General features: G+C 30.4%; 1 protein-coding gene across 3 annotated transcripts; it reads right to left on the reverse strand.

Moving 5' to 3' along the window:
- Window positions 1-206: 206 nt before the first annotated feature.
- LOC127712772 (coiled-coil-helix-coiled-coil-helix domain-containing protein 2-like) lies at window positions 207-14,794 on the reverse strand. Of its 3 annotated transcripts, none has more exons than XM_052219396.1 (5): window positions 14,776-14,794; window positions 10,210-10,395; window positions 8,507-8,645; window positions 7,013-7,214; window positions 207-3,727 (listed from the first exon to the last, which is right to left on the reverse strand). In XM_052219396.1, exons 2-5 carry the CDS (start codon window positions 10,242-10,244, stop codon window positions 3,714-3,716), a joined length of 390 nt encoding a protein of 129 aa, XP_052075356.1. In that variant the 5' UTR covers window positions 10,245-10,395; window positions 14,776-14,794; the 3' UTR covers window positions 207-3,713. The 3 variants fall into 3 exon arrangements, with proteins under 3 accessions (XP_052075356.1, XP_052075355.1, XP_052075354.1); XM_052219395.1 differs by lacking the exon at window positions 14,776-14,794 and adding an exon at window positions 14,088-14,212; XM_052219394.1 differs by lacking the exon at window positions 14,776-14,794 and adding an exon at window positions 13,588-13,698.
- Window positions 14,795-15,463: the final 669 nt, after the last annotated feature.

Consider the following 15,463-nt stretch of genomic DNA (forward strand, 5'->3'; position numbering starts at 1 on the left):
ACTACTGCTTTAATTTACTTGAACTTTCAATAATACAATAGTATAGTATACAATTATGGTCTTTTAATTAGATTGATAAGTTGTGTTATCTCTTTATGATTACATATTTTTATGTTTACATGTATATTTGATAAGAATCGAACAGACTGGTAGATGCCTTTGGGATATTGAATATCGAATTGCTAATAAAGAATAACAAACCCAAATATTATTTACAGGTTTTATTTTGAGTTGTTTATCCAAATAAGTTACTTACCAACTCAAGGATTCCGTTTGTATTCCCTTTTTGCAAATGTATATGTTACATTCAAATAAACGAACAATCATTCCACCTTTGCTTTGGTGAGTTTTACAAATATTTGGTGACAAACTTGTATTTATATGATACATTGTCAAAATATTCTTTTTTCCCCACAAATCTCTTTATTCTAATGAAAAATAATACACGTTCACGCTTTTCTCATAAACTATTTATGCGTTTCCTTAGTGATTATGGTATATCTTTTTTTTTAAATACAATTTTCATTGATTGATAGATCAAATTCATATAATTTATTTACAGGTTTTTTAAATCAATACTATCATTCAGACAGTATTTCAAGTTTGTTTTTCAGTTTTGACATGTTTGATTCATTTCATATTTTCAAAAACATAGTATTGTTCAAACCACATATCTACAGTATAATAGTTGTGCTAAAGTTTTGATTTCCCATAATAAAATACAAATAATATATCCATCAGTGGACATTTAAACGCATGTAATTTTACGATTTTGATTCTTCAGTTTTTTGTTATTAAATAGATCATAAATGTTTCAATATGATTGTATTTTGTATTACAATTTTTTAAAGGTCACATTTTCATAGTTTTTGTCTGTCTTTTATCATGTTTAAAGTCTTCAAAAAATTGGAAAAAAATGAAAAAGAGGTTATGATAAGAATAAACTGATTACATTTGATAGGCGAGTTCAATTATATTTACTTACTTTTTAGACCTTGTTGATAATTTTTGTTGTTCAAAATTTTAGTTTATTGTAGTTTTTAAAATGCAATGTATCAGGAAAAACACTTAAATATGCAAAATAAATTATAATTTAAGTCAAATACTCCTAAAACGCCTTAGGATTTCGCCAAGCTGACATATGCGTAGATCTTGTCATGCTGATCTGTGTTGTTATTAACAGTGTGACCCTTGCTTGTATAGTTTTGAAGATAATAGCAAGCAATTGCTAACAACTAGTCAAGTCGACATTAAAGAACTTTGTTTATACAAATCACCATTAGTCATCTAAGTGTTATATTATTTGATGCAAACTTTCCTTTCCGTTCTGTATATACGATATTGAGTTTCTTAACATCTATCAAAGACAGCACAATATGTTTAGCTGTTCAGGATGTATAAATACTGAGACACATACGATATGTAATTGGCTGCTCATTTAATACATATACATGTTATTTCTATAACAATACACAGCTACTATCGAGTGAAGCGATGAATCCAAGACCATAATTATCTGGAACTTAAAGTCATACAGACGTAAGAATTGACGCACGGTAATACGTGATTTTACCATTTATTTGCTTTTGAAAGTGTCCTGATACAGAAGGGCCAATGACCGATATCGTCGAATACTCCCACGATTATTATGTGCTCTGACATAAATATACATAATAAAATTGAGAATGGAATAAGTCGATATTGCATTGAAATCTAAACTATAGTGGGACATTTGATTTTGTTTCATCAGAGACAAATATCACCTTTACAGGTTGTTTTGTTTTGTTGGTTTATTTACTTATTTTTTGTTTTGTTTTAATTTGTAGTAATTCATAAGCCAAAGTGAAACTGACAACGCAATGGCAAAAATGTATGACGACGGAAAGATAAATAAGTTTATAAAACTGCTACAAGCCAACACTACCAAATATTACTTTAACGGAAGCACAGACTTAACAACATACAGGCTACTTTTTATTTCTACTGTAACTGATGGGGCATTAAATTTCAAAACTTATGTTTATTAAAATTTCTTCAAAAAAATAGTTTTATGACAAGTCATGGTATAAGGGCATCTTGTATACAAAAATATATTTTCTTCCAAATGTCATTCGTTCATTTTTACTTTGTATGAAGATTAAAAAAAAAAGAAAACAACACGTTATTAATTTCATGCGTCGAAAGCGCTTGTCTTGATTTTCCAAAAAAGTTATTTCTAACATTAAGCACATTGAAGTTGTAGAATTTTTATTCTTTGAAATAACGTCTCCAATGGAAAGATAAAAAATATTATTTCGTTTATCAATTCACAACACTAAATTACTTCGCGAGGTTGAAAAAAATAGTCCAAAACAAAGCAAAGGATTAGCGATGTAATCGAGAAGTCATTCGTCCAAAAGTTTCAGCGACACCTTCAAGATAAATCCTAAAACTTTTTTCAAAGTTAAAAACAAACCTTACAGCGGTGTATTTGGTATAATTTGCTAAATATCGATCAGGCCTGATCTGTTCATTCACAACTTAAAAAATCATAAATTACATGCCGCACAGAAAACAAAATAATATTGGGATAAATATTTGATACACCGATCTCACTGTTTTATATAGAAAAGGTTCAAGTATTTAAAAACCATGAGTACGTGAAGATGTTTGTTCAATAACCAGGCTAAAAATTATTCTAACTTCTAGTTAGGTAAACAAATGGGAGGAAAACATTCAGATTTTAAAACTGTTAAAATATAAGAACATATATCTCAAGCAAGGGTACACTTTTCAATGTCTTTATCTAGCATGAGAGAACATCGAATCAATAATATGGAAGACAATGGATATGATGTATGACATGAAAATCAATTTTTGCAGCATTTCAACTTGTTATATTACACGACGAAAAACATGATGTTGAAATAAAACAATAGTATGTGATAATAAATGTCGATTTCTATTGTTTAGGTTTAATTATTTGTAAAAAGACTGACACAACAAATAAATAAAATACATGTAGAAATTCAAATAAAAGATATTCACTCAGTTACATTAAAAAAAAAAACAAATAGCCAAGTCACATTACCATTTGACATAAAGTGGTCTAAATTAGGTATTGCAGTTATTTAATTACAAATATGACTACAATTGATAAAATGAAATACTCATATGTATTCAAATGTGTTGCTTTCAATGACGTAATAGTTCTTTGAAATTTACTTCATTTACATTTTTACTGGAAAATGACCCTTATAACAACATTTTTATTTATAAACACATATAACAGCGGAGAAAATTCACATGCATGCAATCTCAATTACCTCTTAAACTTTTGCACGAGACAACCATGTATTTCAACAACTGACCATTAAACTGCATTCTAAATTCGACAGGTAAAGTATTTAATTCAAAACTTAATATATACTTATGTAGATATAAGAAGATGTGGTATGAGTGCCAATGAGATAACTTTCCATCCAAGTCACATTTTGTAAACGTAAACCATGATAGTTCGTCGGTTATATGTGCATGTTTTCCCAAGATGATGATTTTATTAGAAAATGAAAATTACAAGAGTTAAAATGTAAAAGAATAAAGATTCCAAAATTTTTGGAAAATTATCCGACAATTAAAAGGCACACAGAAGGTAATAAACAAATTCTGATCTTGATCATGTTGATGGTAATTCTCTTTTCACCACAGTTATGCTCGGATCTAACAACTGACCTTTATAAATGTACACCTGTAATAATAAAATAATATAAATGTACATAAAGTTTCCAAACACTGTATAGATAGATAAATCCACAGGAAAATAGCAAAAATACCGAACTCCGAGGAAAATTCTGAACAGAAAGTCCCTAAGCAAATGGCAAATGACTTGGTACAGGCATTTTCTTATGTTGAAAATGGTAAATTAAACCTGGTTTTATAGCTAGCCTCTCACTTGTATGAAAGTGAAATGAAATTCCATTGTATTGACAACGATGTTTGAACGAAACAAACCGACATAATAGATAAACATGTCAAAAATAGGGGTACAGCAGTCAACATTGTGTTATAATCTTAATCACTATAAAAACAAACCAATATGTCAAGAAAGAAATACAAAGAAAAACAAAGAAAAACAAAAAGTCATATAGACAAAGCATATCACGTCAAATGGATATTACCAAAAATCGGCAAAACAGTAAATTAAAGTAATAATTAACAAAAAGACAAATAATAGAATACCATAACACAATATTAAGACGATAAACAACGTCAGTACATGTACCTAGAATCTATACTTCGAGGCTATCGTGTATAATATGTGTAATATATTACTTGGTAGAAAGTAAATGGCTGTGTTTTTCTAATGTTTGAAGCATTCTGTAATCACTTCGTAGATTATTTGCAACTTTATTTGATTAAGATTCCATACAGTTGAAATAGTTGTTACAGGTACAGATCCAGAATGTTTTATAGGGGAAAGGGTTCTATCTCGAAAACAGTGATTGCATTCTAACTTATGCATGGTTAACCGTGATTGAACTATACATAAAGGCTGTACCAACCATTCCGATTCTTTAATAAGCAAGATTTAATGCAATAGACATAAAGGTTTTTCTTTTCTTCTCTAGGTTGTTATGCATAGTTCCAGTCAAGTTATCACCGAAATTATTTCAATTTTTGTAGTTTATTGTGGCTTGAACTTTAAAAGTTATTATCAGCATGCAATTTTTATAAGTATGAATTGCAGTTTCGTAGGTATGCTATAATGGAAATATTTGTGATGATCCTGCAAAAGTAATTTAAAATATACAGATGGATGATACACCTTTGTATCCTTATGTAACAAATGTATCATGAAGTAATATAATCTTTACTAAAACCCATTAAAACGTAAAAACGTTTCTTGTACATTTAGTATTTTGTTTAAATGTATAAAAAAAAATTTTAAAAGTCATTTATTAGAGTTACCCATCTCAACATGCCATTCTTATGAAAATGACATACAAAATCTATGGTTCTGTACTCCGTATTCGGATCTAGACAAAACAAAACTTGCATTAGATTGCAAGCAGTCTGTTAATTTTGTTTTTAAATGCACATATTACAAAAGATACTGGTCACTGCCAAACAGGCAAGATGATAGTTTAGACATTGCATGTGTCAACATGACACTGTGCTCTACTGCGGATTATGTCCTGTCAATGTCAACTTAACCATAAAACGGGGTCAAAGCCTAATTTATCTTATTGTTTTAAAAAATTCAAGTCATAATAAGGTGCAAAAGATATTTGAGCGAAAATTTAAAAAAAATTGCACATAGGGTCATTGGAGCTCCGACATCATAGGACATATTAATTCTACCTGGATTTTTAAAAAGGACGTTTGAGCGAAAGTTTCTATGATACTTTGATATGAAGTAAGAAAATATTTTTAAAAAGTAAGAATAACGAATACTTTTTTTTAAATAATTATGCTTCATTCAATTTTACATTCTTTGATATAAATTTCTTATATTTATAAAGTTAAATGTTCGTTAGCACTAGCGATCTTAATGCTAATACATTTAGATGTTAAAATGGATATGATTTTGACTGAGACTCATAAGCAAAAAAAGACCCTGGTTTGTGACTGATTCTGATATAGAGTGACTAATGAATGTGACATGCTCCGGGCACATGCAAAACGTACAGCCGATGATGATATTGTTCATCGTCCTTCGAAAAGTATACGTACAGAACATGGAAGAAGCGAACCTAAAATCTGAAAACATTAACAGCGTTTCAAAGGCTATAAATAAAAAGGACGTAAATCTTACCATGCACATCCAAAATCTAGAGAGAAAAACGCACGAAGGTGAATATTGAGACAAATAAATTTGAAAATATTGTACAGATTAATGATGAACAAACTGCAATAATTATTCTTGAATGTTTATGCAGTTTATTGCCCAAAGTTCTTTAAACAATTATATACTATGCATGGCTACTAAAACGGAAATTATGTTCCTTTGTATTTTGCGTTCTTCCTGTAAAGTCTGACGAAAGTTATGTGAATTGCTTCTCATCAATTGTCAAGTTATATACGATCAAGAGCAGTCAGTACATGTCAATTTTGAATAAAGGGTTATAAAAGATATGAAGGATTTTTTCCCGTCAATTGAGATCAAATGCTGTAGATTTCACTAAGGCTAAGTCTGGAGACGAAAATTCAAAAAGGCGGATTAAGACAACAGTACAAAGAGGTAGATTCGGATATCAGTAAATGGTCGAAAAGAGTGTTCTGTGTAGCTTTTCTTAGCTCAAGAGGAAGTAGCAGATTGTTTTGTCGAGGAATTAATTATCGTTTTACCTAACTACAAACCTTTATAGACTTTGTCGGTAACTTGACTGAAACTTACATCACAGACGAATCGTTGTTTTCCTCTTATCTCTGGGCAGCAGTTCCATCAACGTCAAAACGTACAAACAAAGGATCCGAATCATTTCATGCCCATTAAAATGAGCAATTTTATAGAAGTCAGCCATCAATGTATACTTCCAGGACACATAACTACAATCTGTGATTTATATCAAAATTCGAAGTATAAATATTATTGCACCTCAGAGCCGAAATGACAAGAAGAAGAAACAGAATCTCCTGGACCTGCATTCGCGATACTGCCAGCAAAAAATAACGAGGGGTTTTATGTAGAAGACTAGGCTATAAATTTGAAAACCGAACTGACTTGTAACATGTGTATATAACGTTATCGCCGAGTTTTTAGTTTGATGACAGTGCTTTATTATTTTTTTTACAATTAAAAGATGTTTTAAACTTTGTGTGTTATAAACTCCAATTTGCGACTTCAATTTCACATTATACGTCCTTTCGCCAAAACTTTAACTTGATGCATAAAAGAGGAATGACAGACGTACAGATCGAAAAATAAAATGTTCCTTATTTTGATCGACGGGGAATAAAAATACTTTTTTTCTGAGAATTATTAAACATGTTAAACGATATCGTCTTTCTTACAAGAAAGTTCATTACTAACCAAATTTAAGCTTGCATTCTTTTAAAACTTCGTTAAAACCTTGGCACATTGAAATGTCATTCTGTGTCTGAGTACATTCGATGAATTGTCTGAACTCCATCTGACATGGCTGCAGTTGTGTCTGTTGGTAAGCTGGTTCCTGGTATGTTGGGAGGGTTTCACCACCACTGCCACCAGTCATAGCTGCATCCAGTGTATGGCCCTGCAAAGCATAAATAGTGGACTACATATTGTAATTGTATTTAACATTTTAATATATGTGTTTATTTTTTCGAAAATAAAATGTTAAGCAACATGAATTCATGACTTGAATATATCTACCGCAAATGAAATATGATAAATTATCAAATATTGTAAAGATTTCGAAATATGTTGTGTTGATGATTCAATGCTAAATAGATCTAATCGTCTTCTTAAAAAAAAAAACAGAATACATGCAAGATTTATTCACACACCAAAACAATAGTTACTTGGCCGCAGCGCTTAGTTTTGGCAGAAACGGTTCAATTAAGGTAAACCGATTTAATTGTTCGTAGACTTTTTATACCTGTATGTGTCGTGTTCGCAAGTCTTAAGATGAAAGAAAAAGAATTGGAATGACCATTTCATCAATTGGCATATGAGACAATCTAGAAGTTTTGTCCATACTGTGTCATACTAACTATGGACGGATGGGAATCTCAGAATCAACCTTAAATTGATGAATATCATGAATATTGGTGTTTATACTGTTTAACAAAATATCTGGTCAAACACGGACAGATAACGTCATTGTTCAGTTTTCCTTCTTTCTGTGAGTGATTGATTTTAATAGTCACTTGAACACAATCCTGATTACACATGTATTTTCGATAAGGTTTAGTTTAATCCAATTCACCTAATAATGATTTCCTCCTGGAACCACTATTAAGTATGATGACTCTATTTGTTTAAATTACATTCTGAACTGGTTGAGATCATAATCTCTTTCATAATTGTTTCTATTGTTAATTAATTCTAAAACCTATCAATCTGATACACGTATTAGAGTTATTCTCTAGTTAAGCGAAGTTCATAGGAAGTACAAATATAGAAGTATTGCAATCGATAATGTGGCCCTGCCCATGGACAAATGAATAATTCAAATTTTATCATAACAATATTTTTGTAGATACATGATACAGTACTAGTACATAATATGCATGAAGCCATCAGAACCGATATGTCAAACCCACACGTACGTTCTCTCATTATGGATTCTCATTTCAATTTGTTAAATTAATAATTATTATAAATTTTTAAGTAACTTAAAGTTAACTACATTTCATATTCATGTCCACGCTAATCCAATTTAAGGAAAATTGCACATTATTTCATTTTGATTGAACTGATGTTCATTTTTGTAAAACATGAATTGACACTGAGAAGGTCTAACTGTAATTTTCATTTATTTTTTTTTGACTTTATGCAAACTCTGTAAATGATTAGATATTACTATTTTGGTTAATTACCTACCACAGCAGAGCCAACAGCCACTCCAGCTGCTGTGGTAGCCATTTGTGCCATTAATCCTGGTTGTCTTGGCTGTGTTGCAGGGGGATGGGCTGGTGCTGCTGGTTGGGCTCTGGCAGGCACAAAACTTGGAGACCGGCGTCTATATATTATATATATATGAAATATATAGGTATGTACATGTTAAGCTATACATATTACAAGTTGTTTCAAATCTAATGACAGACACAACTATCAAAATAGTTTAACCCGGCAATGATAATGAGCCTGTCAAAAAATTAAATTTGTCAGATTGCCAAACCAGCCATTGTTTTTAACTTATGCTTTTTTCAGAAATTGCTAATGATGAAGTATGATGTATGTTGTGTTGTCTCTTGAAAATATTTTATCATACATTTACAAATGTACAGTAGACTAGTAAACATCAACATTGTACTGGTTTAGACCATCATCAACAGTATCCTTCGCAAACTCAGATATTCCATCTAATTCCTGATACGCGTAACTGAATTATTTGGAAGATAGAAGATCATTTGAAGTCGACAAAACCATTGAAAATAATTATCCCAGAATGTTAAAACTAATAATAATTGCATGAGTACCTTATTAATCCCAGTACGCCAGGAAAGCCTTGATTTTGCCATGAAAATTGAAAAATTGTTATATCATATCTAAAAACCCATATTTACAATCTGAAATATGCATATTTTTGACAAAAACAAGTTTATTTTTCTGTCTACCAATGTTGACACCTTCTAAAGTAAGAAACTATCGTGCAGTTTTATCCATATTTCCGGTTTAAGGTGGTACCCAACACCTTGACTAATATTAATTTGGCTCGTTTAATTTTCATAAAATTTTGACAAAATGTTTACTTTGACCCTTTGACAAAAATATAAAAATTTCAAAAAATTTGAACCAACCACTTTATCAGAAAAATTTCATTGATTATATAGCAGTTTGACAAACACTAATTTTGATCATTGAGAAGCTTAATATTTCCTTAACAATACAACGTAATTAAAACGTTTAGCTGATTTTTACAGAGTTATCTCCCTGTAGTGTTAGGTACCACCTTAAAGAGATCTGATATAGTTTTACGTCGAACTGTCATTTTTATCCTTTTGAAATATTTTATATGTCTATATGGTCAGAAAACCATGAAATAGAACATAGATTATGGTGCTATTTTAAAAAAAAATGAGACAGAAAATTTCGGAACTTTTGCATTTTTGTCATGCATGAAATCATGTTTATCAAGCAAAAAGTGCGATTTTAATTTACTTAAAAATTCAAAACTTATGAGGTTCTTGTATTGTCATTTTTCTACATTAACTCCATTTTGTCATGCTTCTCGAAATAGCAAATAAAAATAGACGTGATCTTTTCTTAAAAAAAATCAATTTCGGCACAATATAAATGCAAATATAAAGTTTGTTAAACAAATGTAAATGTTTGAAGTGTTTGTAATTTGTGTTGTACTGAACTCCCAGACAGCAGGGTCACTGTCAAGGGCATTGTCTTCAAATTTTCATTATCAAATATGTGGTGTTTTTTTTTTATATCTTCAGTGATTTTTTCCTTGCATATGTATGGTCAGTCTTAAAAACCCTTTTACATTTTTATCAAATGGAATTATATGTAGTTCTTTTTTGTCTTCTTGTAAAAGTATAAAAAAAAAAGCTGTAGACATTTATGCAAGATACCTTCGAGCTGGAGCTGATCTTTTTCTTCTTGGCATTTTGTATTTATTTTCTGTGCTGTTAATGTTCGAATGTGTAATTTGTTTTCGTTTCTCCTTGATACGACGTTTACGTAACTGTTTAACTATCAGTCTAGGTCCAAATGTTTGTTGTCATGTATAAGGCTGATGTTATGGATCACAGAAACTTCTGAAAAAAATTAATACGTATTTTATTCGAACAAATAATAAATGTTAATTAAACAAACTTTCGCTGTTGAAATTTAAGTTTTTTTTCTTTCTAAATCTCTCACTACGTTATCAAATCTATGTTCAATAATGTATTTACTGTCAAGTATGTTCTCATACTGACAAAAATATTACTTGGTTCAATACAAATATCGTGTTGTGTTGTTCTGTGTTGTGTTGTGTTGTGTTGTGTTGTGTTGTGTTGTATTTAATAGATATCAAGATACATGAGCTTCAAAGGGCAGCTAAAGGTATAATGAACCAAATAAAAAAATATATGCAATGTCAAAACTTAAATATATATCAAATATATACTGTATAGATAAATTATAGAGTCCTCCTTCTGGCCTGTAACAATTGTATTGCATGGATAACTTTTGGTTTTCACAAAGTACAAATGAAGTAAGGAACACGGACACAACCTCCAATACAACTTGTAGGCGTTCCTATGCGAACTTGAAATTATTGTGAGGTCTGTCTAACAACTCAGATTCATTTGGCCTTACCTGCATATATGGAGTTTTACGACTAATGCGTTCTTCGAGAAAATATTTACAAAAAAAAGTTTAATTGGTATTTAGGCATAGAATTTGACAAAACATTTTTTTTAAAGAGAAGCGAAATATACCAACGGGACTTTCAAACTCACAGGTCGAAACCAAACTGACAACGCCATGGCTAAAAAAGAAAGAGACCAACAGACAAACAACACAACATAGAAAACTAAAGACTGAACAACACGAACCCCACCAAAAACTGGGGGTATCTCAGGTGCTCATTGCTTATTTTGCTTATGTCTTGCTTATTTTGTCTTGAAATTACATCATGTAGTTCAGCTATTATTTTGCATCACTTGACGTCTCTCTCCTTATTTATGTTGTTGTTGTTAATGTTTATTCACTGGCAATAAGTGGTTTTGTTTTGAATCCTATATGATAAACATTTCAGAATTCTCCATAAAATATTAGAATATCCAAAATCTAATACAAATGTTGAAGAGAGGATCAAACCAAAAAGGACATAAAGTATAGCAAAATTTGGATAAGGAATCAGAGCTTTGCATAAGGGATATATATTCCTAAATTTTAAATAATTTCCAAAATTTTATAACAATACATTTTAATCAAAAAGTATCTGTATTTGCATGTCAGTACCGAAGTACTGGTTACTGGGGTGGTGATACCCTAGGGGACTAACAGTCCACCAGCAGAGGTATCGACTCAATGGTAGTAATAATATAAACGGTACCAATTTAAATGCACCAGATGCGCATTTCCACAACTAATGTCTCTTCAGTGATGCTTTGATCATGTCTGTTCCGTTGTCTGCAAAGTTATTCAATGCAACTAGATATTTCTTTGGGTAGAAACCGGCCAATATATGCATCAAATTATTTTTTCTGATTGACTTAAGTCCATTTTCAATTTTTGGTTTAAATCGACACCTTAAACATTTATTACGATTGTTGATTTCATCGTCCTTGCTATGGATTAAATATTGTCATAAGGTGAGAGATTGGCTACTCTATAACGTGTTGTGTATGACGTACAAATGAATAGATTACTTTAGCTGTATTTGCAAAAAAAAGTAGGAATTAGGGTCGTCAATGCTCTTCAACATTGTACTTTTTTTTACTTTTTTACATATTTTTTTTATTCGAGCGTCGCTGTTGAGTCTTTTGTAGACGAAACGCGCGTATGGCATACAAAGTTTCTATCCTGGCATATATGATAAGTTTATTTCAATGATATAAAGTAAATGTTATCATATTATCATAAAGGAATGGTTTCTTCGATACAATAGGCAGCATGTCCATTCATAAAACACAATGGAGAGTAAAGCTAGCATATTTGTCTTAAAACATACAACGTGTTTCTCCACGTAGTAAATAGTAAATAACATATATAGACTACATGTACATACAAACAAATTTTGAAATATAATATAAGAGGGATATACAATCAAGATTCAGGGGTCCCACAAATATACCTTTGCGAACAGATGACTTCTTAAACTTAAATTGGCAAACAATCAATTGAATTTGAAAGTGATACAAGATTAACTGGAAGTTAATCAGTCAAGCATTTTCAATACTTCCACAGGGAATTATTCAGCTACAAGAAATGGCTTTTCAATTTTATTCTCGGATTGATTATAGATGTTCTTTGCAGTACATATAATATTCTTGTTGATAGTATACATATATGATTGTGTTTTACACTTAAAATCAAATGGAAAGGAGATATCATGATTTGGTTTGTGACTATCAAGGCCTCACTGTGACGTTGAGATGAAGAACAACAATAACAGACATGTGTCTTGGTTGTGTGTTGATAAGTGCAATTAATAATTTTCCGTCATAAAAAAATACTCTATGCCCTTTCTCTTCCATGAAATATCTTAAGACTTAAATTTTGGGCTTTCTTGTTGTATTCAACGATGAGGGAGTGGTGGATGATTAGGTTTGAAAAAATTTCTAATTAAGTGTTGTTTTGAATAAACTGTAGGCGTGAAAAAGAATTTGGCGTTCAAAGGTGCTCTTTGTATTTGTAGGTTTTATTGGTTATGTGTTGATAAGTGCATGTAATAAGTTTACGTCATAAAAAAATACTCTATGCCCTTTCTCTTCCATGAAATATCTTAAGACTTAAATTTTGGGCTTTTCTTGTTGTATTAAACGATGAGGGAGGGGTGGATGATTAGGTTTGAAAAAAATGTGTAATTCAGTGTTGTTTTGAATAAACTGTAGGCGTGAAAAAGAATTTGGCGTTCAAAAGTGCTCTTTGTATTTGTAGGTTTTATTGGTTGTGTGTTGATAAGTGCATGTAATATGTTTCCGTCATAAAAAAATACTCTATGCCCTTTCTCTTCCATGAAATATCTTAAGACTTAAATTTTTGGCTTTTCTTGTTGTATTCAACGATGAGGGAGTGGTGGATGATTAGGTTTGAAAAAATGTGTAATTCAGTGTTGTTTTGAATAAACTGTAGGCATGCTCTTTGTATTTGTAGGTTTTATTATTATCACTCGAATTTAAAAACAAACGATACGTCAATAGGAAGAAATGATATACGATAGCATTTTAAATTTGTAATCATTTTCGTTTTGCATTATAAACTTAATCGTCCTTAAAAAGACAAAGATTTCTACTTACATCTAATCTCGCCACTTGAATTTTAAACTGTGTTTGAGAACAAATGAAAATATGATACAATAAACATTGACAACAAATGTAGATTTTGTTTTCTGGAGATTTAGACTTCCTAGAAATCATTTACATATCAAATACCTTTTCAACAGTTGTATGTGTGTATTTAAATACCGGCTCAAAATAAGACTAATCAAATGTGGAAAACTTATTTGTATCATAATTTTTAAGTTATTATGATATGTAAACTGTTCTAAAATGATCTGTAATGTAACATATGAAAATAACACTTTATGAATTTCGTGCTTTTATTGAATTTTCTTACTATATTTGGTGTATTTGTAAAACAAAAAATGTATAACGGTTATACTGAGTCTGTTACCTAAATAATGAATACTTATTATTATCATAAACATCAGACACGCGGTGTTGTAAACTAGTCAGAAAGAACATATTTATACAACATTGTACAATGTGTTGTATATTTTTCTTATCTTTTTACTCACTTTTTCTGGAATGCTTTGTACATTACAATCCAGATTGTTATGTGTTTTTAACATTTATCGCCATTTTAAATATAGAGTTTCCTTATGCAATTGTGTAGTTAAATCTCGTGATATCTATGTAAAGCATAACAAAGAGAAATAATTCTATAAATAAATATGAATGAAAGAAAGAATGAAAGAAAGAAAGAAAGAAAGAAGGAAAGAAGTTATATGTTATACGAAAATTAGATAGTCAAATATCAAAGCAAAGTAAATTAAATCCTGCTGCACTAGTGGTACCCGTCAACAGACAAATATAGAAAGCGGCACTAGCTGTCAAATTCATGTTCACCGATCTGACTCAAATTCTCATATTTGATGTATAACAATGTAAAATATTTATCCAAATTATGAAAAGTCTAAAATAATCAATTTACAGGGCATGGGCTCGATAATATGTAGCTTCGTTTCGTGTGTATTTTAGTCTATACGCCATCTAATTAACTATCAGGTTGACCTCCGATAACCCCCGATGGCCATATAAGCGATATAAACATAAATTTAGATATAAATAGAAAACGAAATCCTGCAACTGGAATTTTCTAGGTCTGTTTAATTTTATATTATAGATTAAAAATATATGTTAATCATCGTTTTTACCTGTAAAAGAATGGTTTTTGTGGATCAATCAGTCAATCAAATGATTTACCTTTGTTTCACTTTCAATGTTGACATTCTTTTCCTTTAAATAACTGAGCTAAGGGGTTAAATTGAAGTTCACATGAATACGGATTCAATGAGGTCGAATTATTCACTTGCAAGTGAATAATTCATCATCAATGTTTCTTAGCTTATTTTGACAAAATTGAACCATACTGGCTGCTAAAAGCGAATTATTATTTCACTATTTCACTTTCATTAATGATTGAACAAAACAAATCGTATTTTATATTTTTTATGTATCTCATAGCTAGTGCCCCTTTAAGACAGGATAATTACAAATGAAATAAATGTCAAGAAAAAACATATATGAATAAGGAGATTGCATTTATTATTAAATATTCACCAAAGGACAAAGATGTTAGTAACTACAGATCACCGTACGGCCTTAACATGTTTATCAAACGAGCAAACCCCATATGATCACTATACAATTGTTTTAAAATGTATCTTCGTTATAGTCTGGTTCATTGCTTCAAAATTATTTAATGTTTAATGGATACTTATATGAACAGGAACCAGCCAAAATATTTATCAGTTATTGTTTCGTGATATATTATCTCAAGTGTCATAGTTTGTTGATGGAATTAATCATTTATGCAATAATCCATTTGTGTAATAAAAATGACAATCTCACAAATATGTTATAAAACGATAAACATCTTGGCTTTTCAAAA

This window comes from Mytilus californianus, unplaced genomic scaffold (assembly GCF_021869535.1).
Source record: "Mytilus californianus isolate M0D057914Y unplaced genomic scaffold, xbMytCali1.0.p SCAF_8, whole genome shotgun sequence".
Lineage (NCBI taxonomy): Eukaryota > Metazoa > Mollusca > Bivalvia > Mytilida > Mytilidae > Mytilus > Mytilus californianus.

Excerpts from the sequence above, each read along its gene's own strand:
- LOC127712772 (XM_052219396.1), bottom strand. The coding sequence starts at position 10,244 with ATGCCAAGAAGAAAAAGATCAGCTCCAGCTCGAAG. Across the intron at positions 8,646-10,209 it reads AGATCAGCTCCAGCTCGAAG|ACGCCGGTCTCCAAGTTTTG; the intron begins GTATCTTGCATA and ends TATAATATATAG. Across the intron at positions 7,215-8,506 it reads TGGCTGTTGGCTCTGCTGTG|GGCCATACACTGGATGCAGC; the intron begins GTAGGTAATTAA and ends TATGCTTTGCAG.